The sequence below is a fragment of the Anopheles gambiae genome, chromosome 2 (assembly GCF_943734735.2).
Source record: "Anopheles gambiae chromosome 2, idAnoGambNW_F1_1, whole genome shotgun sequence".
NCBI classification, from domain to species: Eukaryota; Metazoa; Arthropoda; class Insecta; order Diptera; family Culicidae; genus Anopheles; species Anopheles gambiae.
The window spans coordinates 96,510,816-96,538,641 of NC_064601.1; the positions used below are offsets into that span (position 1 = coordinate 96,510,816).

Sequence of the window (27,826 nt, forward strand, 5' to 3'; positions counted from 1 at the left end):
TTAGAGGTGGAATGGAAAAATAATAATATGAGAGCTTTCCAAATGCTGGTTTTATATGAAAAAGGGACTCACACACACACTCTCTCATGCTCTCTTTATACCCAAAGAACCATATTTAATTCGATCAGTGTCCTGTTTTTAACCATCGGCTCATTAAAATAACGGACAAATATTTCAATAATAATTGGTGCACTTTCTTTTCTGCAAAAGACACTCCTGTACTACCTCCTATACTGCTGTGCTGGGAAAGCAGAATGAACGTCAATTAGTACAGCGATGGTTGCTGCGAAGGAAGGAACCGCGCTGCTCTCAACGCTGCTTTCCTATCTGTGAGCCGTTTGAAGTGGGCGGCCTCTTGCCCAGCGCCAACAAGAAGCGACAGCGATTTCTGTCACAATTATTCCTTTTCCGAAGTGTGTTGCTCCGCTCGCTTTTTGGGCTGGGGATGAACTAGCGTCGCTTTTTTTCACTCCCAATTTGACCCGTATGACGTACGCTTTCTGGGCGTCAGTTTTGGAAACTTGTTGACCCACTTGCGAGTGCGAGCGGAGTTGGGAACTTTTTTTGGTGCCATCAAAAGCGTACGTTGGGAAAGCCCATCAAATCACCTTTTTCCGTAATGTGATAAGTTTCATTATTCAACTCGATTACCCATTGTGCAGTGTGCCTCTCCCTTTAAGCACTCTCTCTCTCTCTCTCTCTCTTGCGTTGGTGCCCACGCGTGCTGTCGGCAGCCGGACACGGTACGTATCGAATTATTAATCGGATCGGGAAACGATTCGTTGCACTATCGACGGGCTAGCATCTGTTAATTATCCTTCAACTCGTTATAAAAATATATCACCCACCCGGATCGCCCATAATGCCCACACATACACACACACACACTCTTAGTCGGCTCGTAATGCTCTTTGGGTGGAAAATCAATAACAGTGAAATGTCAAGCGCGTAGGCCGGTGTAGGCTGTGTTGAAGCTTCCAGGGCTGCCCAGATAACCGAGGCTAATGCGCTCCGAAATAAATCAAAACTCCCTCGAGTGTGCTTCGATCGGCTCCACGGAGCTTTACAATCACTTATTGTGCGTCCCTAATCTCTGTCCCAGCTTTACACAGCGAGCTGCCGGGAAGATGTGGTGAGCTAGTGAATGCAATTGAAATTGATTACAGGGGAAAAAGGTGCTATTTTGAAAACATTTGTGCTGGCCAATAATGCCTTACACCATCTACACCACAACCACTGTGCTTTTGATTGTGTTTGGGGACGTATTTATCTTTCCCACATCCAATCGAAAACCTCGAAAAACCTCACGCCGCACGCCAAGCACACATGTCTCCTGTGCCGACATGCCGGCAGAATAAATGCAATTTCAAATGAGCATCAGCGCGGTCGGAGCGAAAAGTTTTCTAATTACTGAAGATGGCAGGTCTGTTTGGCATGTGTCTGGGGTTTCCTTTTACACTGTCACAGCTTCCTGGCTTTTCGTTTCCCGGCAGCAGAAAAAGACAAACATCCATCCAACATTACATCCGTGCGGGGGCCACACCGCCGAACGTTCGTATTCGTAACGTAACGTTCGTAACGTTCGTGCCTGCGTGCAAGTGAAGCAAACGAAGGGTGATTGTTTTCGTTCATATTGGTTGAGGTTGAAATTGAAAAGCCGCTCGCATGCTCTTTCAGTCGTTTCGGAACGCAGTACGACGCAGGAGTTGCGTCCTGGCTGGTAGTTTCTTCTCATTTTGCTTCGGCTTTTTAATAAACGAGATCAGCAAAAACAGGAAGCAAAGCAACATAATTTCCCCGTATAACTATGGTGGCGTTGTTTACTCTTGTCTTGGCACTCTTTTGTTCCTGCTCCTTCTCCTGTTTCTAAAGGCTGTATATGAACCTCCATAATAGGCACAAGTATAAGCGCGCACCACATAGTAGCATGGTGTGTGAGTGTATTTCTTTTTTTTGTGTGGAAACCAATTTTAAATGACTGATGCTTCCGATACGCCATCGACAGCAAATGATTGATTGCTCATCGGTTCCGTTGGGCGTTCAATGCAACCATCTAGCAGCGGGACTGCCGGCAAATAATCCACCTGCCACCGGGCGCCTCTGGCCGTGGCGACGCGAGGTTAATTAAAAGATGATTACAATTCCGATCCGAATGGATTAGACGGAGCACGCTGCAAATGAACTTCAATTGCACTTGAAAGAGCACGCGAGAGTCTTGCGTGGATGTGGATTTTATAGTAGCATTTGATGAGTTTCATATAACAAGAGGCGCACTACACTGTGTGCGTTAGTGTCTGGGAATCATAGGCAACGGGTGGGTGTAATAACTAACTTCACCGTACACGAAGCAAAAACGTTACGCCTTCCATTGATGTGTTCGCTGCTGTTACTTGACGAAGGGTCAATATTAGCTCTGTTGCCTCCATCAGGCTCGAATTGCGTCATGGGCAAATAATTACCGGCGCCTTGGGTATTTCTAGTGTTTTCAATGTCATTTATGCATTGCTTAGCGGTGGAAGCAATCATAAGGCGCATTTAGAGATATTGTCTGTGGTAGTTAAAAGCCAGAATCATCATTCAGGGTCGGGTAAGTTTGATGGATATCAACTGCAAGTTCTTAAAAGAGTTACAATTCCTGCAACTTTTGAAATATATGTATCAGAAAAACTCAAATCTTGAACTAAAAGTTGAATAAAAGAAGAGATCATAGTAGTAAGCTGGAAATGAGAAACATTAACCTTATATCTTATTCTTCTATTTCTTCTTTTGCACAACAACCGTTGTCGATCAAGGACTGTTATCTCAACCACTAGTGGGCTTGAATTTCAGTGACTTTCGGTTGAATCCAAGACGGTCATGATGTTAAGTCGTACGAGTTAACGATTGTACCTGTACTGATATCTATGTCTTATATTGTGGTAAGTTGAAGATATCAATATCAGATCAGGTATATAATAAGTAGGTAATATCAGGTCAAGAATGGAGGTGAACGACTAGAAAACGAGATTCATCAAATTGTTACTGAAGTGTGGGATAGCGAATCAATGCCTTGTGATTGGAATCTCGGCATCATCTACCCCATATACAAGAAGGGAGACAGGTTGGACTGTAACAACTACAGGGGTATTACGGTGTTGAATACCGCCTATAAAATATTCTCCCTGATCCTTCAGGATCGTCTTGTTCCGCACGTCGAAGAGATGGTTGGATACTATCAAAGAGGATTCCGAAACGGAAAATCAACCACTGATCTTCACCATGCGGCAGATCTTGGAGAAGATGGCTGAATACAGACACGACACATATCATCTCTTCATTGACTTCAAAGCGGCATATGATAGCATAGCCAGGGTAAAACTGTACGACGCTATGAGCTCATTTGGAGTCCCGGCCAAACTGATAAGGCTAGTAGGAATGACTATGACCAACGTCACTTGCCAGGTGAGGACTGATGGAAAACTCTCAGGACCTTTTGCTACCATCAAAGGAATGCGCCAGGGGGACGGGCTTGTTTGTTTCCTATTCAACTTGGCGCTAGAGAGGGCCATCCGTGACTCGAGGGTGGGGACTACGCGAACCATCTTCTGTAAGTCAACCCAGATCCTGGCATACGTTGATGATATCGGCATCATTGAAACATGGCTGTGGTCGAAGAAACTGCCAGAGGCAATACACCGTTCGAATTTTGAAGGTTAAAGTGTAATGTTCTCTGCTACTTTCTCCTGGATTAGAGCACAACATTGAAGAATTAGTAGCGCTGTTGAAATTTCCGTGAAAGCTCTCGGGGATTAGCTGTTAGTAAATTATTGGGTATTATTGAACTTTGAATTTATAAATGTTTCTGGTGTATAGACGGCACCATTGTTAGCTAAATACTGTCTGATATCGTAGTCTATGCCACACCAAATGCCAACTCTACTTCCAAGAATCGAAGAATTTCCAAGAAACAATAAAAACACAACCTTTAAAGAAAGCAAAACTCAACACAACACAAAAGCGGTCATCCAAGTTTTCAACCGAACCTAAAATTCCAAACAAACTCCAAAAAGCTTAATCTCTTAATGTATTCATTTGCCCGGCGGTGCCCCCATCAAACGGTGCAAATGGTTGCAATTAATCCCGCAAGCGAATAAAAACGCACAAACGGACACTCGCTCACCTTCTCTCACACACACATACACATAGCACTTACACAGCGATCCAAGAACGGGGGCGGCGGAAATCAACTTACCTAAAAAATCCTCTATTCGGCGCAGCTGCGAAACCGGATCGTCGATAAGCTGGTCACCGTTGACGACCAGTAATTGCTCGCGGGGGAACACTTCCAGCCACCGGTGCACGTGCACGTGATACTGCGAGATGGCTAGCGGTCGGTACGCCTCGTTGACCGTACCGTTCGGCAGAAGGGCCAGCTCCTCAAACGACCTGTCTCCCGGGGACCGCAACGAACACGGCGAGAACGCGTCCCGCGAAAGAAAGAAAGAAAGACACAAATATTCAAACAACAATCGAAGTGGAGGACGGAGTGTACAGATGGGCAGCGTAACAGGACGGGGCGGGATGATACCAGTTCGCATTAAAAGTTTACCATCGTTCAAAGTGACCATGGCACAGGGGCACCGAATGGCATGAGCCATTCGGATGAAGCATCCGCAAGACGCAGCTTACAAGCAACAGACAAGAAAAAAGCATTCCCCTTTCCAAGGTCGCTCGCTCGGTGGAAAAGTAAGTCGGTAACAAAAATTAAAACAAAATTACCAACAAATTAGACCCACGTGAGACCGATGATTAGTGACTTTTTCCGTTGGCGCTTACGTTTCTTTTTGGTGTAAAAGAAGAAGAAGAAGAAGAAAAAAAGCAGACAAATCGTTCCCGCATCTATCGTTTTTTCTTCCTTTTTTCTCGCCCGGTGAAGCAAAACGATTGGTTTCAAGCGAAAAATGGAAAAACACTTGCCCCGATGGTACACGTGCGTGTGGAGAATTCTTCTGCACGAGGCAAGAACTTCCAATACTCTTCTCCATTTGTAAATAATTTTCTTCCGAATTTCCGATTCTTTTGAAGTGGGCTGAGCGTATGTGCCGTGAGTGTTCGGTTGTTTATTTTATCAACAGCAGCAGCTTTCGGTATTTTTAAGCATTTTTCTCCCTAACATTATACCATTTCCTGCCGCCGGAGCCGGAGTGTATCGAAATACTTGCACACTTGCCACCAACCGGTGTTTTTGCATTCGGGGTAAAACTTTTCCCTCGCTTCCACCAGAAACGCGTTCGACACATTTCAATACTGCTCACCATCATCACCACCGCTGCCGCTGCTGCTGCTGCTGCTTAAAACCTCAGGTCGATTGGGCAAAAATTGTCAGATGCAGCGGGCTCTTCTGCTCAATCTGCTGGCGGGCGTTTTCTTACACCATGCTCCCACAAACGGAGAGGATAAGAAGGACGGCCGATTGCGTCGGTTCGCGTTTGCCGCTTCTCGGAAGTAATCCGAAGCTCAACACGCGAACACCACCTACCACTGCTGGTGCTTTTGTTCCCACTTCGTTTCCGTTCCATTCGCAGCAAACACTTGTTTATATGTTGCTTTGTACATATCTGTCAACTAACTTGCTTTTTTTTGTTGTTGCTTGCCTGGTTGCTTGAACTCACACCTACCGCTGGGCGGCAAGCCTTAGGCAAGGGGGGCAGGAAAAACCACAGCCCAGGGAAAGCTGCGAAGCTACAAACACGTCAACCGGTCCGTCCCAGCGGAACCAACAGCCGTCGCAGCCATTCCTGGTATGAGTGTGTGTGTGTGTTTTGTATTTTGCCTTATTGTACGGAATACAAGCTGGAAAGGAGTCGCCATGCGGAAGGCATTCGGAAATGGGAGGAAAGAAGACTGGTATTGCTCTGTGTTGTCACCACAACAGGTTACAAATGTGTGTCGTGGGCCGATGAAATTCCCCAACCGGAGGATGGAGCTGCGGCTTGCGGTGTATTGGAAATGGGTTAAAAAAAGTTTAAGTGAAAAGTAGATTTAGGATGGTTGAGGAGTGTGTAGGCAGGCGAAGGTAGGTTTGATTTGGGATGCACCAGAGAGGGGGGGGGCAGCAGTATGTGTATTAGGTAAGAGCCGCTTTTAATTCACTTCCCCATTAAAACAACATACTTTTACCAACCGATAAAGTATTCATCAAAATCTGGTCTCATGGTTCGGCTCATTAAAAATTGATTCTTTCCCTGTGTTTCCGCCGCTTCTTTTGGCAGTTTCTTTTTCGTTCGTCTTCCGGCGCGCGGTTTAAATTCGTTTACACCCACCGCACCGTACACTTACCTCGACAGAGGCGAAGTTGACGAGAGGCTCTGCTGCTGGGGTAGTGTTGCCGTTGCTGCGTGACTTCGAAGCTGTGTGTAATCGGATATTGCTCTCGTTACGGGTTCCCTTACAATTAGCAGCAGCTTGATGGACGCATTCATCGCTCGGACCCGCTCCGGAACCTGTTGGGGTGGGCGAGGGGAGGGAAAGGGAAGAGCAACAGATAATTAAGCACACGAGCGATCGTTAGCGGCACTGCCGCGGTGTGGTGACGGCGATGAAGAAAATTACGCTGAAATGTTGGAAACCACTGCTGCGAGAGGCTGGATGATGTGCTGTGCTTTGCTGAACTGTTCAGCTCGTTTAAAGTAGACATTTTGTTTCTTTGCATTATTAAATTCTTGAAGATGAAACATAATTCAACAATTAAATATTATAGATTCGTTCGAGAGACAATATCCAAAACGCCTAAATGTAGGCAATTTCTAAGCAATAATTAAGAGACAACATTTTTTAAAAAACGAGTTAATACTTAAATCAATTTAATTGTTATATAACCAACATATGAATAAAAGAGTCAATCGAAATTTCATTCTTAAAACCTATAAGATTAGTCAGTAGGCTTAAAAGCGCCTAAAAGTAGGCTATTTGTGAGCTTAAAGTACAAACACAATTTTTTAATGCATAAATAACGATTTTTTGGCAGGTTGAAGAATTTTTCGATGGAAATGAATAAAGTTTGAAATACATATCAATCATATTCGCTTTAAACTTACAATTTTAAAAATTACGTTTTAAAAATTTAAACTGACATCAAACGAAATCCAATTACTCCCAAATGATGGTTACTGAACTTGTGCATTGAACCATTTGAACCATCACAAAGAAAGCATACTGACAAAGCAGGTTCATTATCATCGACGTTCGTACTTTCATCCCCTTCTTTCAGCGACTTTAATTAAGCAGAACCAAAACAACGAAAACCCCGTTGTGCATCGTCTGCCAAACACTGGCTGACGTAGAAGTTGAACCCCCGTCGCCGTCATCCTGAGCAAGCAGATCACATCCACTCCGAAACCATCAAAGCTAAAACGCTTTCACGAGCGCTTACCCGAGCGCTGTCCATCACAGTGAACTTTCCCAGTGCTCCGTTTTCTCAGCCAACGCTCGCGCTGCCAGCGAAGCGATCGATCGCTTCAGTTCACCGGCAACGACCTAGGTCAAACGAATGTCCTTTGGCAAAGGGTCCCGTCGCAATCCTGCACACGTCGAAACCACGTTGGACAGGGTCAGGTGTGCAGTTCGCTTTCGTGTGGTTGTGTGTGTGTGTGTGATTGTAATCTTGCCTTCTCACGCTAAACCTTGTCACTTGAAATTGATTCATTTACTGCTACAGTCGCGGGCAGCCATTATTTAGCGTGCGGGCAGCATGGTTTTGAGGGCACGGTGCGCTTTTCGATGTCATCCCTCGGGTTGGCCTTGCCCGAGAGAACCACCCCACTGCACTCCACTCCACGCTTGCAGATCGGGGGGTTTGACTTTGTGGTGGATGAAAATTTCACTTTTGCAATACCATTTCGTTACATCGCTTCTGTGGCTGTGTGTTTTGTGTGTGTTTGTGTGCCACTGCTGGTGGTTTGCACTTGCTCCACACCTTCGAATGCCTCCCGATGCAGTTCGACAATCTTGTGCCAGTTCCCCGAAGGGGGGGGGGGGGGGGGGCAGGACGAGAAAGAGCAAAAGAAAAAGTTAAGAACAAAGTAGCAGTTCGCTCCGATCCGACGCAAACAAGGTTACCGTGGGGTTTTTTTTAACAAAGTTGTTGCTTTTTCGAGGGCAAGTATTCTGCTCTCTGAGTGTGAATCTGTGTGTGTTTCTATCTATCGTTCGTTAGTTGTCATACTTTTCAGCTGACACAGTGTCCGGTCGCTCGAAGCGAAAGCGAACGCCCGCGAACACTCTCACGGCTCATTTAGGGGGCACACAGCTGCGAAATAATGTTATTTATGTTGTTTACTGCAAATTTGCGACAGCTCGTGATGTTCGTGTTTCTTTGCGCTTTTGGTTGCTTCATTCGTACCCATCCCGACGTGCAAGCAACACAAACTAGCGGCAAGTTTTACCCCGAGGTGAATCTGGGTGAAATAAATTATTTGTCTCTTTTTTTTTTGGTTTCGGTTTTTGGCTGCCAAAACCTGCTTTGTGCAGCACGGAGATGCGCGCGGAGCGCTAAAAATGAAAGAGCAGCTTACAACCGTTCAAACCAACAAATAAATATTAGCCGGATCGACCTTGCTCGGCCGCTTGCTCTAGCGTAGCGTAGGGCTTCACGCCGTGCCAAGGGACCGGCAAGGGAAGTGTTTGTTGCGCGCAATAAATATAAGTGGATAAATTTATTTTACCACCCAGCTCTTACATTGACAGTAGCAGCGCCCATACACACTAATCGGGTACTGTGTGCCTTTGTGTGTGTGTATGTGTGTTTGACCTTTTCGTTATCTATTGCTGACGCTTTCGAATGTATTGCCGCGTGCTACGCTGGCAATGCAAGCGATAGGAGAGCGACTTTACTTATTTATTTACTATGAATTAATACATTGTAAGTGGAGCAGAATCTTCTCTAACACGACGCCTGAAGTTATGCAATAAAAAGTGATAAAAACATGCAGCGTGTCAGCTATTTATACAAATTTATGTAGTAATTTCAACATGAAAGAAAAAAAACCTTCAATTCCATATCACACTTTTTGTCCATCATCTCAGCTGGTGTTAATCAACGCTTTTTCATGTTCTGCCCATGTTTCATCAGAGCTTTGCCCTTTAAAAGTATTTTCTTGCATACATTTAGGCGTTATCGCTGATGCTTTAGGGGTTTAGTTATGGTTTGAGCATTGAAACCAATTCCATCAAATAGTAACCCCAAATCCTCTATAAATTTCTTCTATCACCTTAGCTGATGTTAATCAACGCTCTTTTATATTTTGTCCATGTTTCATGAGAACTTTGCCCTCCATTACCGCCCATCTTGCATACATTTAGGCGTTAGCCCGGATCATGCTTTATAGCTGTAGCTATGGTTTGCGCATTAAAACCAATTCCAACCAAAACTTACCCCTAAAAACTTCTATTAGCGCGTTCCGTAGCGACAGAATAAATACCGTCTAATTATTTGCCATCGTTACAACTTTATCATCCTTTTGCTCCAAAATGGTGCACCTCGTTATCGATTCATCGCCTCACTGATGTGTCACTATCTGCCACTAGGGTTGCACTGGCACTATCTCTACAAAAACAAACACACGCACAGCGAAGCACCTAACGCTACCGATCACCGTGGTGGCGGTGGATGAAAATGGAAATGCAAACAGATGCTTCATTAAATTCATGACAGTTTGCGTTCGTCTGATGAGCATCACACGATGGTGCCGGTATGCCGGAGCACACGATGCCACGATGATATAATTATTCTTACGCCCTTCTCTCTCCCCCTATCTGCCATACATTCGTCGCCCTCAAAACGGTGGAGCTTTTTTGTCCCCAGTTGCATTAAAATTATGAAAATTTACCACACCAACCAACACCACGACGCGCGCACGAGTGTGTTTGCGTGTTTGGGGTGGCAAGGGGGTTAACCCAAAGCACAGATACACACACACACACACACATCCAGCCGCAGCTCTCAGGGTCATGGAGACGGTGATGACAGGCACGCACGCACGCACACACTTACCTCGGGTGTCACGAAATAGCTGGGGCTCTTCTCGATCGTTATCTGGCCACGGAAGGAGTGTGGCATCTTCTTCCGGTACCACTCGAGCCCCCTCAGGTAGTTTTCGTCGCGATCGAAAAAATGCACCTCGCCGGCGGCCTTCTGTATCCTTGGATGCAAGTACAGCATCTCGAGCAGGGCGCGTGTGCCACACTTTCTCACTCCGATTATTAAACACTGGGAAACGAAAGCCAAGAAGAAAGGAAAAAAAGGAGAGCAAGCAGTGAAGGATTCTTAGGCAAAGAAATGAATATAAATAAGCAGAGGAAGGAAGGCTCGAGCCGACTTACTTGTGGTAACCTACGGCTAGTTTTGGGAAAGTGTATTCGGTTCGGAAACACGACGGGTTGATTGATCACCGGTGGATTGGGTATGTGATTTGTTAGGATGGAAATTTTGTTCTCCGAAATTGCAGTTGCCGCCTGTGAAGAAGCGAACGCGAAGCGGGTCATTAATATGCATTGGATGAATATTTATTAATCGCCCACCCTCGTACCTGTATGCTGTACACCGCACTGTCGTACAGGATGTGAAACGTGAGAAAGAGCGACAGCAGCATCACCGAGAGAAAGAGCGCTGCCAGCTTAGGCCTCGATACGCCTACCACGAGGACGCAGTCGGAGTGTGAAGAATCTGGCCCGAAGGGCCTCATAGCCGCTTTGGGTAACCATCTAGGAAAGAAAGGGAGAGAGAGAGAGAGAACATACAGTTAAATTAATATGACACAACTTTTTGAAAACATTTCCACCGTCCCATTAGCATTGATATTGACATGCGAAGTTGGGGTTTGAGATTGAATGACTGTCCTCAGTACAACCCAAACTTATTTTAAACCATCCCTCACAACTTTCAGCACAAATAAAAAGGCAACAGCATTTCTCTGGTAGTCAATTACATTGTGAAACATAGCGAAACCATTGCCCAAACAGTCTTTGAGGGTGCTCGCGCTTATGCAAACAGTCACAGAGAGTAAGATGATGGCAGCAGCAGCAGCAGTATTAAAAGCTTTCGGAGAAATTAAATTTCGAAAACTTCGATCGAAACGCAACGAAAGGATGCGATGGTGGTGTGCGTTGGTTTTATCACATCAATTAAAAAGAAAAGCCCCCGTTGGTACGAGAACAAATATTGGCGCTGGAGATTCTTGGTGCGCACTCGACGTGATTGATTTACTGGAAGAGTAAAAAGGACAAATAAAATCTGTTTTAAAAATATTACCACAACACGAACATGGAGAATTGAGAAATTTAGGCTAAAAAGTAATAACTTTGTGTCGCTATTTAAAGGCTCCCAAGCATCAAAGTACATAAATAATTATGCATAAACCGAAAAAGATATACGCTCTGTCGTACTTCTTCCACGAATTTACAGCCAATTATCTGTACAAACAACTGCCCCAAAGTAAGTTGCTTCGAGGTCTGGCCGCATCCTTACACATCAACGGTGTTGATCCCTTTCTTTCCTTCCCTATTCCGAGAAAGTGACGAACGATTCGCTTATCTCGTTCGGCCTTATTACCAGTTTGCGCACGGAAAACGATTTGCCGCTCTGCGACAAGCACACGGCCGCGGTGAAACCCCTTTAGAGCAAACGCACAACAAAAAACAACAGCAAAAAAGACGCGAACTGGCCATGAAATTTATCTAGCCGAAACATTGTCTTTAATTGGCGGAGGCCTTTTTTGAACGCGCCACAACCACCACCACTGCCACCACCAGTAACCACAAAACGGAGGTAAAGTTTGCAGTCGTGGGAGCCGTGGGTGCAACAATTCGTGACCGGAAGGACCGGCACCATAAAATCGCTTCACCCCGGCGCGCATTAGCGTTTATGAGCGATCTGACCCCGCGTGGTGCGGCCGAAATCAAAGGGGGGGGGGGGGGGGTTGGAGGGTTGGTGATAAAATAATTATTTCGAAAATAAATTTATTCATAAGCATAAACGCTCTCAGCCCGTTGCGCTGTTTGTTACGCTAGGGGACGTCTGGCACAAGATCCGCCGATCGTTTAGCGTTCTTCAGTGGGAGGCCAAATATAGTTCGGAAACTTTTATTTTATGATCACGGTGCGTCGAAGAAAACAAAGAAAAACACGGCTCTATCAGACAAGACTTCAAATGCCACGACCGGCGACGTCTATTAGAGCAAGCTCAAAGCGAATGGCACAGTGTTACACCATTAAAGTCACCTGGCTACGCTTTAAAAATAGGTTCCAATAAAAACCACACAAACACACGCAGCAAAAACAAAAAAAAAACAAAGGGCATCTGAAAAAAGAGGCAAACAACAAAGAAACATAGAAAAAACATTCCACCGATTCTGCCGCTTTCTTGGACAAATCAAAACTCGCAAATCATAACATGCAGTATCGATCAATTCGGAGAAGCGAAAAAGCCCCCTTAATTTGATTTACGAGAAACCAAATCGAGCACACACACACGCACACATACACACATACGGTCCTGGACGCTTTCGGTCTTTCACGACCGGACGGATTTTATGTTCGTCTGACTGTTTGTTGCCTTCGCCGTGTTTTTTTTGTGGTCAATTTTTGTTTCACGCGGGCAGCAGAAGAATCCACCCAAATCGCAACCTGTTGAAAGTAACATGTGTGTGTGTGTGTTTTGAGTGAGCACTAAACGACGTACCGATAGGGGAACATAACGCAAGGGGGGGGGGGGGGGGGGGGTTGAGGAAGAAAAACCTTGTCAAATGTACACGGCTCTACGTAAAAGTCATATTTTCGGTGGAAGTTTGTAGCTTCCCTTTCCCCGTCGGATGTTTGATGAAAATGTACGATTCACCGGAGAGTGTGGAATGCATTCCGTTTCGTTCCGTTTGTTTTACAAGAGCACAGCCTTTGCTAGCGATATCGGCGGGTAGGTAGGTTTGCAGCAATGTCTGGGGAATTTCGAAGCTTTTCTCCCGTACCATACCGTTATCATATTGTCAATAAAATCACGATTAATATATTGCTTGTCGTGAGCTAAAAGGTCATTTGTTTCACATTCAAACTCCCCCACAATTGTCAAATTGTGGCTCACATGTGTGTTGTGCTGCTGGGGGAATTGCAGCCCACCCCCAGATTCCAGCGAAACTCCAATTGATACCGTCCAGAGAATCACTTTTCATCATTTACGTCGACCGTGCCGCCGGGAACCTTAATCCTCGATAATGTGATAAGTATTAGCCATCCACTGTCAGGTCGATGCTAGCCGGAATTCAATTTCGGCATGCCACCAAGCCAGCCGTACCCACCATTTTTCAAGCAAATGCCATCATCAAAATCCCCGGAAAAGGACACACAGTTGGGCAGTGTGCTTCATTGCTGCATGACAATTCCCGAGAAATTTGGAAAGCACCTTTTGAAGATACGAAAGCCATCAAACACACAAACACAAAAGCACCCTCATTATCACTGTGTGCGGGGGGGAGGGGGGCGGTTTGAGGTTCATTGTTTCCCTGGGTTCGAATTCCGAAACCCTGCAAAATGGTTTGGAGATCGAGATTGGGACGGGTTTCAGGCATCCTTTTTTCCATAACAAAAAGACCTCCAAAACGTTCCGGACACAATTCAAAGAAAGACAAACGTATCAAAATAATATCGATCAATAACTAATTCATTACGTATTTACGAAACCTAGGCTTCAGCTGCTGCTGCTGCTGGGCGAGTGGTTTTTCTCCGGCCCGAAGCCAGTAGACGGCGGCATATATCGATGTGATGGAGGTTTGGGGGAAGGTTTTTGCTGGGATTTCGTTCGCACGAAATGCCGGAACACACACACACACACGCGCGTACACAATGGAAATGGGGATTTTATGGAACTAATTCCAATTCGAACGACCCTCGAGACAGAAAGCAAGGAAGCGTATCGTAGCGCATGACGATCATCTATAATTTAATTATCAGCTCAGCGTTTGATTGAGGGCGAAAGTGGAGCCCTTGCACCTTACGTCTCCGGTGGCGTCATCCGTCCGCAGACGCACTTAATGAAGGTCAATCAAATGATACGGCTTCCAACGCCCCCGCATAAATGCGGCTGGTAGCGAACGAACCAATCATCCAGGTGGCAAGCCCGTATCGAAAATCTTGCCCAATGGAGCTTTTCTAGTACGCTGCAAAGCAGGGGCCATTTAACTGGCGAGCTGCTAGCGGTGTTACGGAGATCGTTACTATGTGCAAAGCAAGAGCAAAAAAGCCTTTGCACCCACACTCAATTTATGTGCTTCCGCTCTGGCCAGAGGTTCCAGGGTTACTTAATGGGCGTTTTACATCGCTCGTAAACTCGTTACGCCCGGAAGTCAGTTTACAGCCTCGGAAGAGAGATTGCTTGCGTTGCTTTTCACCGGGCGAGCGGTGAGACGCGCCAGGAGCCAGGAGAGATAGGCAAGGAGGGCAAAGAAAGTAGCTGCTAATATGGCTTAAATCGAACGGAAGTGGGTGTCCCTTTCCGTACCGGCTGCTTGCATCGGAAGGGTGCGTGAAGTGAGTGGTGGGGGAAGGGGACACCACAACGGCTGGAATGCCGTACCGTCACGACACACTGCAACAATCACATGTCGCTGATTATTACTACATTCATATGCAAATAGGCAAAGTTGTTCCCGAGGACTGAGGACACCGCTTGATAGACTTGGAGCTAACGTGAAAGAGAAAGGGAGAGAGAGAGGGAGACAGAGGTAACCACAAACACACACTCCAACATCGGGAATTCGGGAAGGAAAAGAAGGGTAGGAATACGAAGAGGAGGAATATAATTACTATGGTCATTTAATGGCCTCACTACAGCAAAACATTGTTGCTGTTTTGTAGTACGCAATGTGCTACGAATTTAGCTCACCTTCTCTGGTTCCAGCAAAAAAAGGGCTGGAAGAAATTACTGGAATGACACAGGCGTAGGAAAGGCGTAGGGAAGACCAAGTGGGAGGAGAAAAAGGACTAATATCACACCACAAAAGCAAGGTTCATTGCAGTAGGTAAAGAGTTGTATCGTTGCGTCTGGCCACGGTTTCGTCCTCGGTCCTAGTTCCTAGGAAGTCACTTCAACAGGCTTCAGACGAGGAACTGCGTTTCTAAGGGCACGAAATCAATGCCAGCCCAAACCCTCCGGGACGATTAGGGAGTGATGGGGTAGGTTGTCCAGCAAAACCCCAAAGGTGGTGCATGAGTGCATGAATATAAACATGACAACTTCCGGATGCAAGTGCACCGTACACGCTTAGCGCCAGACCTCGCATTCTTCCTCCCAGCAGGCTCTACTTAATGCCAGCTGCTTCAAACTCGAGAAGGTTACTGTGTGTGTGTGGTTTGAAAACCAAAATATTCAAACCAACCGTTCCACATCATAGAAAAAACACAAACACACGCACGCACAGAGTAAGGGCAAACACTCTCCAGTGTAAAGAGGGTTGCGCTCCCCCGGATGCATTGGTGCATTGGACGGACGGTGTGTAAAGTAGGCTAAAGGTAAGCATTTAGTAGCTAGCTTATAAAAACGGCCCTATAGCATGGCCCACATGTTGCTGCACACCTTGAATAGATTTCCTTTTCGATATTCATTTCCTGCACGCTTGGTTTTTATAGTGTCAGGTAGGAGGTAGGTTCCCTCAAGCTTCGGGGTTAGCTTGAAGCATTAGCAACGCAACGTACGAAATTGTTGCTTGCAGTCAAGGTTTGGAAACTTTGTCGGAACTTGGGAGGGAACCATGCTGCACCTTTGGGAGTGATTTGCTGCTTGTGGGCGAGCGCCAGAACCAAAGAAGAAGAAGAAAACTTTAGCAAATGTTAGACTCAATCTCTGACAGCTGCTTGATTAGCGCACTAGTTACGACACTGGGCGGAAACAACTGGGTCGTGTGGTATGTGGAATGATTCGGAACCACTCAAGCAGGTCAAGCGAGTCATGGGTTAGCAAACGCCAGTTCGTACCTCATCCCATGACTGTTGCGCTTTTCGCAAAGATTTTTCACTGCTGTCACCAGTTAAAAAAGGATTTCCCACACTACTCTTAGACCTCTCCAGGTTCCGCACACTTTCTTGAGTGCACTGTCACGGCGCTGGGGTCGCATAATCTGGCCCTATTTATGCCACGCCATGATGTGGCGTGACGCGTCGTCAAAGTGACTGTGAGCAAGAGTGCCAACTGTTCCCGGACAAAACGGAAAGCATTCGGTGTACAAAATGTCAACCCAGCAGCGCTAAAAGCATCCGCACACGAGATCTGTCAAAATAAACGTATTTGAAATCCCCCCCACCCCCACTCAACCCAGGCAGGAGCGCGCAAATTGTAGCACTTCTTCAGCAAAATTGAAAATCTTCTTCAGGAAAAGAAGCGAGCAAAATTGCTACGCCACGTCAGCAACATCAAAAACAAATCGTCTTTTTCCCCACGGGCAGCTACGATATACAAACTTCCTCACACACACACACACACAAGCCGTAACAAAAAAGCCCGCAAGAGATCTCGCATTCCCGGAATGGCAGAGCAGAGGCGGCAGCAAATAATTAAATTGAGAGCTTCATTCGCTGGAAAGCATCAATCTTCCGTTGCACGAGCGCACGGGATAGGAGGCAGGCACACAAGCACACAAGGATATCATCATGTCATGTGCTCCGGTTTGTCGACATTCTGACAACCCTTATACACACCTGTGAGCCACAGCCACATACACATACACATACAAAGACCCATCACACACACACACATCTACACACTACAATTGTACCACGACCCGGTCGGTCTCGTCCGTCCAAGGATCCGAGCTATTGATTTTCCCGCTTTTGCCAATCTCCATCCAGTCCATTGTAAATTATTCGGTATCCTAATTCCATTATCATTTCGTGATTTCAATTTCCTGACACGAATGGCTGGCTCTGTGTGCGTTTGAGAAGGTGAGCAACGGCTTAACGGTGAAAGGGCGCCATGGTGCGTGGAAGGGAATGGAAATTCGAATCATCACACCCCAGATGGAACCCGGTGGGCTGGGGCTGGGCTGAGAATATAAACGATGCTTTCGTTTTTCACTGCACATCAGTCATTTGCAAGGCTGGCTGGAGGAGGGCTGCGGGAGACGAGCGAGGCGATGGCAATAGTACGCGCAGTCATGTGATGAGTGTATTGATTACTATCTTTGCTTCAGATGCTATTCGATCCGCTGCCGCAGCAAGGTAAGGCTGGTGGCGTTACCAATTGCACTCAGCTAAAGATATTGCCGGCGCCACTGCTCATCGCTTGCGCTACGGTGTAGTGTACCAGCTAGCGTGTTTCAGACGCTTCCATTCGCTTATTGATGAGTTAGGGCATGCTGCTATACTTTTAAAGGGAATTGAAATAACATATGATTATAACTTAAAGCGAGAGATCTTTTTTAACTTTATGTTTACCAACAGGTCCTTTTGATCGCTCAGGAATCCTGTAGGGATAATGATTTTGGGTTGCAAATTTGAACGCTTCTGGCTCTTGACGAACATACTCGTTTCGCTTTGATTTATCGAACGATACTAACTTTTTCTATGGATCGGTTACCAAGCACAGCAAAATTCAAGGGCACATTTATTCGTCGAAAGCCGTAATGAATATTTCAAAGAGCTATGGCCATTAATTATTAGTTTTATCATTAATCCCATTGGAAAATGGGTTTCAAATTGTATGATCTACAACAAGAATAGTCAAAGTACAAAATATATACGAAAATAAAATGAAAAATATTAGATAGAGTTTTCTATTATAAAACATAGCAGGAAGATAATAAAAATATGTTGAATTTATCTTTAATTCACAGCAAAACTCAAGTGATTTGCAAAACTAAAACATACAGTTTCAGGCCATATCAATTTAATTTTCAATTCTGACACAATTATGAAGTAATTATTGCTCGCCATCAACTCCGTTCATCCGTTCAATGCTCAAAACCAATCACCACCGGATCGGATGCACCGACCGGTATCAGTTCACTATTGCCACTCTAAGCTGCGCCATGAGCACCGGGGTCAACATTCATCTCCGGTTTGCACTATAAACCATCATCATCATCATCATCATCATATCGCCCATTTCCCACCCAATTTTTCCCAATCCAGCCGACCGATCGAGCTAATGAAACGAATATTGAGTTACGGGTGGGGCCGGACCACTTACAGAATATCCAATGGTAAGGTGACGGAACAATCCCTCAATTGGTCGCCGCGTCGTTTCGTGGGCATCGGTGCGGGCGATGGTGCGAACGGCGACGGCACCGACCCGACGGTGCCGCCCGGTGACAGCAAAATCGATCTTCTATTATTTCCGTTTCCGACAGTGCCATCTGCTGCCGTCGTGATGCATGAGGTGCAGCGGCATCGCGCGATACCGCTACCCGGATGGCCCGGGAGGGAGGGGATGTTCGTTTGGTTTGCCCGGGGTTGGTGGGTGGGTTGGCTGGCAGGAAGGACTCCAAAATTGTTCCCCGGGTTTGCAGTAGTTCAGCTGTTGATGTCGGGGCTTCACCGCGTGTGCCGTTCGGGTTTCAAGCACGTATCGCAACTACACCGGATGACACAGTAACACCTTTTGCTGTGCAATTTGCATACGCACAGGGGTTTAACGAGTATAAACGCTTAACTGGTATCGTTTTTTGTTCACTTCAACGCTTCACGCTCACTTTGATTTTGATATGTATGAGATCTTTGATTTACTACGAACTTTACTTTCATGCTTTCATATAACCGTTTACTTACACTAAAATTTTGTAAAGCTTTCTTTTGGTTTGGGGTGTACACTATTTACTTATCAAAAAACGGATTTGCTCACTACCGACGCTATAGTTTACTGTGGTTACCACGAGGCAATTTGCTGATATGCATTTGTTGCGGATGATGCGCACACTTCCCTTCACTTCATTCTCAGACTTTTACATGATATGTATCGTTGAAGGTTAAGCTACCTGCAAAAAAAAGAGGAAAGAGAAAAAAAACGAGTTTTAACATTTTATAGTCAAATTAAAATAAATTATTTAAATGTACAATTTGCAAAACCACACCGACACACAAAAGAAAGGTGCTACAGTAAGCTCCTCTGCTCACGAGCACGATCTTTTGTAAGCGTTCCCGGTCGTCGGCATCGGAACGAATACACCATTAAAACCACTCCGGCCAGTCGAAACTAACTGGTGGGTAACAAATTTACTGCAAACCGCACCTGGGTACTGCGACTCGCCTCGTTGACCGTTCGCTCTATTTGATAACGTTTTCCGCGAAAGCTCATTTAAATGCGGTGTCATTAAGGGCATCACTACGCTACAGCTACCACGCCTGCGTCCCTGCTCCACCACCATCATCATCATCATCTCGAAAGCTCTACGCTTCAAAAGCAATTGCAATGCGAATTGTAAGTAGAACGGTGCCAGATAGTGTGTAGAATTAAAATCGGACATTACAACCACTCACTGGCAATACCGGAAGTTCTCTCTATCTCTCTGTCTCTCTCTTGATATATTTTATCCCACTTTTCACAGCACAATGGTGTGGATCGAATGTTGCACCAACAAAGCACAAAAACCTACCCCAATGCGGATGGAGGGCAAAATTACGCTGTTTCTATTTTCCCCCCTTGGCCCCGCGACGGCAACCGGGAAAGGAAGCCGAAAATTTCCAACCAAATTACGCTTCGGGTGAATGTCAACCTGCTTCACCGCACCCCGTCGGTAAATAATACAAAAGCTACGGAGAGCACTTTGCAGGGACACCACTGTGCTGAGGCGCCAAACGGAGCAGGTGAAGGAGCGTGGTGTAATTAACGGGTAAATGACATTTATTTCTTTCCCCTACGACATACCGGGCAACGGACCGCGCGTTGTCGGTGAGAAAAATGCAAATGCAAAACGTCCTTGGCACTCACTCAGTGCAGTAACACACACACACACACACACACACACTGGTGGCGAGCGTGTCACCCGAGTCAACCACGCCTTTTCTTTGCGAGGACAACCTGACCGGACCGGACAAGAAAGTACGAAGCGAGCCGCTCAGGCTACGACGCCTTACGATGGCCTTGCGCTGGAGTGGCTGATGGACCCAACCCGACAGAGGTTTTTGTTGAGGATGGCTGATTAGAGGAAATACATCAGCGGACGGCTTGCTTCTTATTCAATCCCCGAAATGGCCGAGCGGTTCCCGTACTGTGGCGCCTTTTTCGAGCGACAGTGATCAGCACGCAGGGGCGGCTGCTTATCGGGAAAATGCACGAGCCACTGCTTCCTCCTGCTCCTCCTGTACAATTATGATAATGTAAATTACACTTTTTCCCTAATTTGAGACAATTAATATCCATTTTGCTTCCACCGGGTCGGGTGGTGCCATGCCAAGGATGCGGCAAGGATGAGGCAATTGCTGTTGACGATGGGATGGTAGATTGGTAGCTTTTTTGTATGTGTTCTCTTCCTACTGCTTACTCAGTGGTGGTAGTGCTCCACTTTTTAATTCAATGACCTTTTTTTCGCTGCTAAAGGTAGGTTTCAACGTGCACAGGCTTAGGGGTAATGAAATTTCCCCCATACTTAGTAGCAACTGTGTTGCATTGCATGCCTGGATGAATTGTAGCACGTCTGTTACATTTTATTTTCAATTGTGTAGATGAGTGTTCAAATGGAATTTGTTACTTTTAACATAGGTGAAGGGCAAGATCGACTATATTATGTAAATGATTTGACAATGTTTATGTTTTCGTTTCGTATCGCAGAGAGAGTAGACAGAATGACTGACGGAATGGCTGATGCGCCTCTTTGCTTTCCTTATTAAATGAATAATTCTTCTATTCCGTCCTAACGTCCTAAGTGGACATGCCAATCCATACACGGCTTATTCGAGACTAATTCAGTACCACGCAGCCGGATAGTCAGTCCTTGCTACGAGGACCATTCTGGACTTGAACCCATGACGGACATGTTATTGAGTCGTTAGAGTTGTTTTTATTTATGATCATCGTTAGTACAATTTGTAGATGTCACCTACTTCAGTTATATTTTTTTCTGAATATGTATCTCTATAAGCTATTTTAGAAGACTTTGTTCGCTCTCTGTTCTGCTATAAGTTTAAAGTTTATAAATTATTTGTTCTAGTTTGTGTAATTTACTTACATTTGCTACGACGCATGAACTTTGCATTAAAAAAATGGTCAAAAATTGTCATTTTTTCACAGGTTTATTGACTCCCGGGATATTAACGAAACGTCAATTGCACTTTCAATAATAGCATCTCATGAGTCAGCAGATAAAATTTGACACCTCTGTCAGTTAAACTATAACCATGATGGCCAAAAAACTGAAGCAACTGTGTTTAGAAGCATGCGCGATCAAAAAACCGCATCCCGTAGAATCTAAAATGGACTCCAAGGGTCAGTTTGTGGACGTCTTATAAGCCTGTAACATCTTGGTGCTATTAGACAACAATCAGATAATCGAAAAAACGCCCGATTCCGAATGGCCGACGTCCTGAGCGACAAGAACCTGTAAAAGAAGTTGAAAATGAAGACCGAAGGAAATGTCGCTACTTAGCTGCGTTTGCTTAGTCGGGAGGTCGATGCAACCGGCTAAACTGTTAAATAGTACCTGAGGAACATGTACAAACACATCAGGAAGCAGAAATCGTGTCCACTGGCTTCGTAGCGGCAAGCAATGACACCAAAACTCTATGCGATCATTTCAGGCGAATTTCGGCCTGAATGTGACACCCTAGTCCACGAACCGGTCCAACATCCCGCAGCTGCGTTTCATCGATTTTTCCGGACCAACATGATGCAAAAGCTCTACTCCAACAATTTTGTCGCAAAAACTGAAGAGGATCCAGGGTAGATCTTAAAACATCTCTACATGCATGTCTTCGTCCGCTTTGGCGTAATTTCCGGATAACTGACAACAAGCAGCTCGCAAGGTCGTAGATTTATTCTTATATGCACTGATATCGTTAAATATTCCCAACGTTATGTTTGAAAACGATGTGCACTTCCAAAGAGAAACTGTACAAGAGATCATACAGATTCACTTTATGCTTCCACATTTCATCCTTCGACTTTCCCGAAACACCGAAAACTGTACATTTGACACACAACTTCAAAAAACCCCTTAAGCTAGTAAATATTTTTAGTCGCAATTTTCCCTTTAAATCGATATAGCAAGATCGATTCCTTCAGCATCGTGCATGCTCCCATCCTCAAACCACTCTTAATCTTGCCTACTTTTGCTTATCACCTTCCCTCAGTAGCGCGAGCCCAGCCAAAGCTAAACGAGGCGTAAAAGTGATCGACTTTAAAGCCTAAATCAAATTGCTCCACATCTTCTTCTCCGGAGCATCGGCCGACTGGCACATTGGAAAAAAAAGAATGCCTCGTGCGCAACAAAACGCCCCTCCCCTAAAAGCCCCAAAGCATCTCGTCGCAAAAGCTCGGAAAGTGTTTGAGGTGAAATATTCAATTAAGATATTATTTGATTTACGGTCGCTAGATTGACTTCGATCGAGCGGGCGCACAGGTGCCGGCGCGCGTTCGGGATAAAAATAAGGTGCCCCCGCACGCCGTGCCACATTTTTTTACTCCGGCCAGCAGAAACGCACGTGTGGGGTTTTGGTTCAAAAATAGCATCACGGCCCATCACTGCTGCTGGATGGGGAATGTCCCAGTGAACGTGTCTGTGGCTGAGTGGGTGTATGTGTGTGACCACGGGTGTGCTGGATTGCCTGAATAGCAGCACGGTGCTTAGGATTAAAGAGAGGGGAGGGGAGAGGGGGCAGCGCCCACCAGGGGCGATCCAATGTGCTAGCAGCTAGAACGTACCGGCCGCTGGCTTGCCTTTCGTATCTTCCCAAGCGGCGGCCTCCTGCCTGCGTTTTAGCTTTTGGACTGCTCACGCCGCGTGAATTGGCGTACGAAATGCCAATAAAAAAGCGGCATCCGGAGTAGATTGGATGTTGGCCAAATACGTTTCGCAAGGAGTGGGAAGGGAGCGTTCCACTCCACTCCGAAGAATGCTTTGCCGGCATTGCGACGCGCGACGGGCGTTGAAAATTTTCAAACAGCGCACAAAAAGAATGATTCCCTTCTGCGCTCCCGCGGGGGCCGCATGGAGGGCGTGGGTTGACTGGCCGGCACGAGCACGTTCTAAGCAGCGAACGGATGCTTCTTCCGGTGTGGGTGAACGAGCGCGCGTGTTTGTACAACCTCTGTGTGTGTGTGTATCATGTGCCATATGTAATTTGTCGCCTCCGGGAATGGGAAGGCACGAAAGCGCTTCTGTACATTGGTATTCCGAAATCCTGCCAATCTAAACATATCTAGGGAAAGGGGAAGGATTTTTTGCGCTCGCCTTACCGTTTCTGGTGTGGGAGTGCGAGGTACGGATGTTTTGGTATTTACAGTTTTAGCAAACGGATTCGGACGATGTTAAACTGTTAAACGAGTGGGTGCTTTTTTGGTAAATTTGAACGCTTAAGGCAATACCGATCCTGAAGCAATCTAGTGGGAATTGTGAGTGTCGGTTTTTTGGTACCACAAAAGACAAAGAAATTGATAAAAAAAAGCTTTTGTATGCAAAAAGATGGTTCAAGGTGCACTAAGGAACAATATTATCAGGCTTCACAGCATTTTCACTATTATTTTTGTCTAAACCCGACTTAACGTTCAATTAACATTATGAGACAAGACATTGCACCTCACTGTTCAACTACTTTGTCCAACAAAATCATACTCAACGCAAAGAGAATCCAAATTATTGGTACAGTTTCATTAGGAAGAAAAGTTTTTGAGTGACGAATAAAGCGAGAGAAAGACTCATTAAAAACTTAGACGACGAACTTATGGTAACAAGAACCCAAAAGAACTGTTATTAGTGACGGTCTAGAACAGATGTTAAATTCCAAAAGTTATTACTGATCAATTATTAACAATGATTAAGGTCCAAACATCAAATTTCAACTTAATTTCTAGTTACTATAAGTTTCATACTTCTTCGAAACACTGACTAAATGAAAAAAGTAATAGCCGAGTGCAATACAACTGGATTGATAAGAATTTCAGTCATAATAAGTCCTTTTACCAGTTCTGAAAATAGTCAGTCATCGCTTTGCCAGTCTCTATGTCATGACTTTTTTACTGCGATCAGTTCTGCAAAATGTCACTGACATGGTCATGACAAATTCCGGCTGACACAAAATCATGTCACCGTCACGAGCAATACTGTGATGATCAGAGGTGATACTCAAATAGTTGGTGCGACCATCACATGGTGACATTTGTGCAACTAACTCTTGGTTAGTCACTTGGTCGCAACATTTTCTGTCGGTGATCATCACGATAGTCATAAGAAAAATTCGGTGCTTGTGAGTGGTCCCAAGCAACAAAATTAGCATGTTTTCTCGCTCTGTTTGACCCGACAGACCATCAAAGCAAAAAGAGCGAGAAAGAATGCTCATTTTACATGCTTTACACCACACGGCAAGTAAATTCAAACAATGCCGTGATTATCACCGACAGAAAATGTCATGACCAAGTCAGAGACCAAGTGTTGGGTGCTGAACAAAATGTCACCAAGCATGTGATTGGTCCACCAACTGTTTGAGCATCGTCACAGATCATCTCAGTTGTGTACGTGATCTGATTTGAGCTTCGTTTAAGTCATGTGTGTTGATGATTGAAACAGTGGCATTTGGCAGCAATGTTCACAGTCAGAAAAAATCATGATTATGCTTGCGCCGGCATTACGCTTAGCTTGTCAGTCAGAGTATCGCGTTGGACACAAGCATTCGAATGTCGCGTGTCATGACGCTCTTTCATTGAGTATCAGCAGTAAGCATCAAGCTACCACGAATATGTTCATTGTTTTGGTCGGTGAACATCTCGTGATGCTCATTAGCTTTTGGAGTACTGCCTTTTACTATAAGAATTAAATAAGTATAAGAATTACTATAAGAAATACAGAGCAAAAATATTTGATTTTGACACAAAAAGAACTTACTTAAATTCCACTAAATTTACACCAATGTAAATATTTAATCACACACATCCCTAAATGAAGGCTACAAACATCACTTCTTAAAATTTACACATACTCAAATATTACTTTATTCTACCTTAACAGTTCTTTAAACAATCCTTCCTAGCTGCAAAACCTTTTATTGCCAGATTTGAACTATTTTCATGAAAACCAAACCTTACTTCAACAGTCGGTACTTCAAGAGCGTGTCGTGTTTTCAATTTCCGTCTTTCTCAAAAACATTCACTCATTGCAGCCTGTTCCGTTCCCTACGATGCACGTACTGCTCTTAAAACGGGAGTGGCAAGAAACGAGTGACTTTTCGATGTTGTTGCCCATTTTGCCAAACCAAACCAAAGAAGAAAAAATATCCGCTAGAAAAGTATACGTACTTTCACCCCCGGGCCTGTACGAGCCAGCCATTTTACCCATTTTCTATCCTCAGTTTTTATTTTTTCTACCTCAGTTTGAATCTCGTTCGCTGCGACAAGAGGTCGTTGAAGCATAGAAAACTATACCAGTTGGGGTGAGGTGAGAAAGCGTCATCCACGTACCTACACACCAATACAAGCGTACGTATAGGGCACAACAGTACGTGCGGAAAACGTATCGCTTAGCCGGCACGGGGGTAAAAGCCACATGGCCAGCGAAAAAGCGCACTAATTAGTTGGAACACGTTGGTGTCGTAAAACCAAAAAAAAACCCAGCGTATTTCGGTGCGCGTTTCACAGGGCAGCCGAAAAAAAAAGTTTAACAACAGCAGTGACAAGCAAAAGGCAGGAGGACAGGGTAAGATTGGGCAGGGCGATAGAAGAAAGTTTAGTGCTTGGAGCAATTTTATTTTTTCGCAATTTCTTGCCCTGTGTTTTCCGGGTCCCCGGCCCGGGCCACGGTTAATCAATATCGGTCGGTCTGCAGCGTGTATGTGTGCGTGTGTGCGTGCGTGAGCATGAGTAGGAAATAAACAAAAATCAATTGATGTTGCTTTCGTCGTTCTTTCGCAGCGGGGAAGGTTTTGGGCCGACCTAAATCACCCACACGTGTGATCGGGTAGAGGACGAATTTTTGCACGAATTTTTCGTACACATTGCGAACACACGCTTCACGTAGCCACCAAAACGTTAAGCGGGTTAAAGGTTGAGGCCAGCTTCTCTCATCCCTTTCTTTTGCATTTTTCTTTGTATTGTTTTCTGGTCCAACATGTCTACAACCTTCTTCACATCATCATGAGCCACAAATTTGTAAGCCCTGCACCAGTTTTGGCTCAAACAGCGAAAGCTTTAGTCAACACCTTCCCTGCCCATTTGTAAAGAAAAGGCCGTTTTTATAGACAACGAACAAAGATTGGCTCCGGACATCAAGAAGAACAAAAACTCTCTTGATTCTACTGATGAATATGCCACTTAAAGTGACGTGCTGTTGCAATCATGCGTTTTTTTTGTTAGCATACATCAGAGAGAGAGAGGGAAAGAGAGAGTGCTTTTTCATCCGTCTTTTATAACCAAAAAAAGAAAGGGGGGTACAACGTAGCAGCAAACGGAGACAGCCAGCGTTGAACAGAAAAACCTAATTAATTAAATTAAGCTTTTGCCCTTCCGGTCGGCCGACTTGTTATCGTGTGAGGCCGAGAAGCGAGCCTTTAGACTTTCTCATTCTCCTCCCAAAAGAGATAAGAAAAAAAAACACACAGGCACATCGTCAAGGTATAACCGATAAAGCGTGATAAAGTTTTGGCAAGCTGAAGCGGTGAAGAAAACTGCGAACCCAACGGCAGCAGGATGTGATCGAATCGGAACCGGAGAAGTGCTGCCATCGAATATAAATCGAGCCAAAGTTGACCAAAGCCGGCTGTGTGCGTCCGGCACACGTGAGAAGTGTTCAATCGGCCCCGGCAATGGCCCCCGGTCCGGTGGTCTTAACATAAATTAGTAAGGATCATATCTACGGCTCTGGCCGGATCACCCCGGAACAACGCGCTACAATCAACTGCGGCAAAGAATGGGCCGGGAGGAAGAATGTAGAGTGAAAGCAATTCCTACAAATAGCATCAGGACAAATCTTTTCCTTCCGCGAAGATCCGTACCGCTTGAAGGACCGGAATTTGGAGTTCGGGGGAGAGAGCCCAATACAATTTTCTTTGCACGAAAAAGGGATCGTAAAATAGAGAGAGAAAGAGAGCGAAACGGAATGAGTCAGTGTTTCCAATCGAATGGAGTTGATCCGGTTTGATTCGAGCCCTAACCGGTGAAGCTTAGCCGGGCTTAGCTCTGTTAGCTCTGTGCAATTAAATTGATCATTACGGTGGATACGCTACCCCATGTCTGACCCTGGCTGCCCGCCCTGTAAGAGCTTATTTCCGTGTCTACATCTGTCAGAATGCATATGTGACGAGTCACGAAACACAGTGTGTCCCTGCCAGTCATCGCGCTCGAAAATTGATGTCAACATTGAACTTTGGAGCGCCGAGATTTGTTTGATGTTAGGCTGCGAGCAGCCAGCAGGAGCTACCACTGCCAGCTGTGCGGTCTGGGTTTATTAATTATTAGGCAGCTCAGCCCATCAACCTGTGCCCGGTGTGCCCGGTGTCGGTTCAGGACGGACCTGCAGAGGCTCCGTTATGCATCTGCTGTGTTCTGCTGGGATTGCATTTACGGGTCGGAAGGAGGTAGCTATGAAAGAAGGGACAAAAAAGCAGCACACCACCACGTTACCTATTTGCCGGACACGCGAAATCGGTGCATTCGGTGCTATCATCTCCGCAC

General features: G+C 45.4%; 1 protein-coding gene across 1 annotated transcript in view; it reads right to left on the reverse strand.

The window, feature by feature from the left end:
- The window catches only part of LOC1276837 (heparan sulfate glucosamine 3-O-sulfotransferase 5), a 70,770-nt gene that overhangs the window by 23,416 nt on the left and 19,528 nt on the right, over positions 1–27,826 (reverse strand). The window contains exons 2-7 of the mRNA XM_061648843.1: positions 18,206–18,989; positions 10,566–10,740; positions 10,360–10,491; positions 10,031–10,246; positions 6,319–6,482; positions 4,232–4,425 (exon numbers count right to left, since the gene is read on the reverse strand). Of these exons, the coding sequence (XP_061504827.1) occupies positions 4,232–4,425; positions 6,319–6,482; positions 10,031–10,246; positions 10,360–10,491; positions 10,566–10,740; positions 18,206–18,270 (946 nt within the window). The 5' untranslated portion in view covers positions 18,271–18,989. The remainder of the gene's footprint in view (positions 1–4,231; positions 4,426–6,318; positions 6,483–10,030; positions 10,247–10,359; positions 10,492–10,565; positions 10,741–18,205; positions 18,990–27,826) is intronic.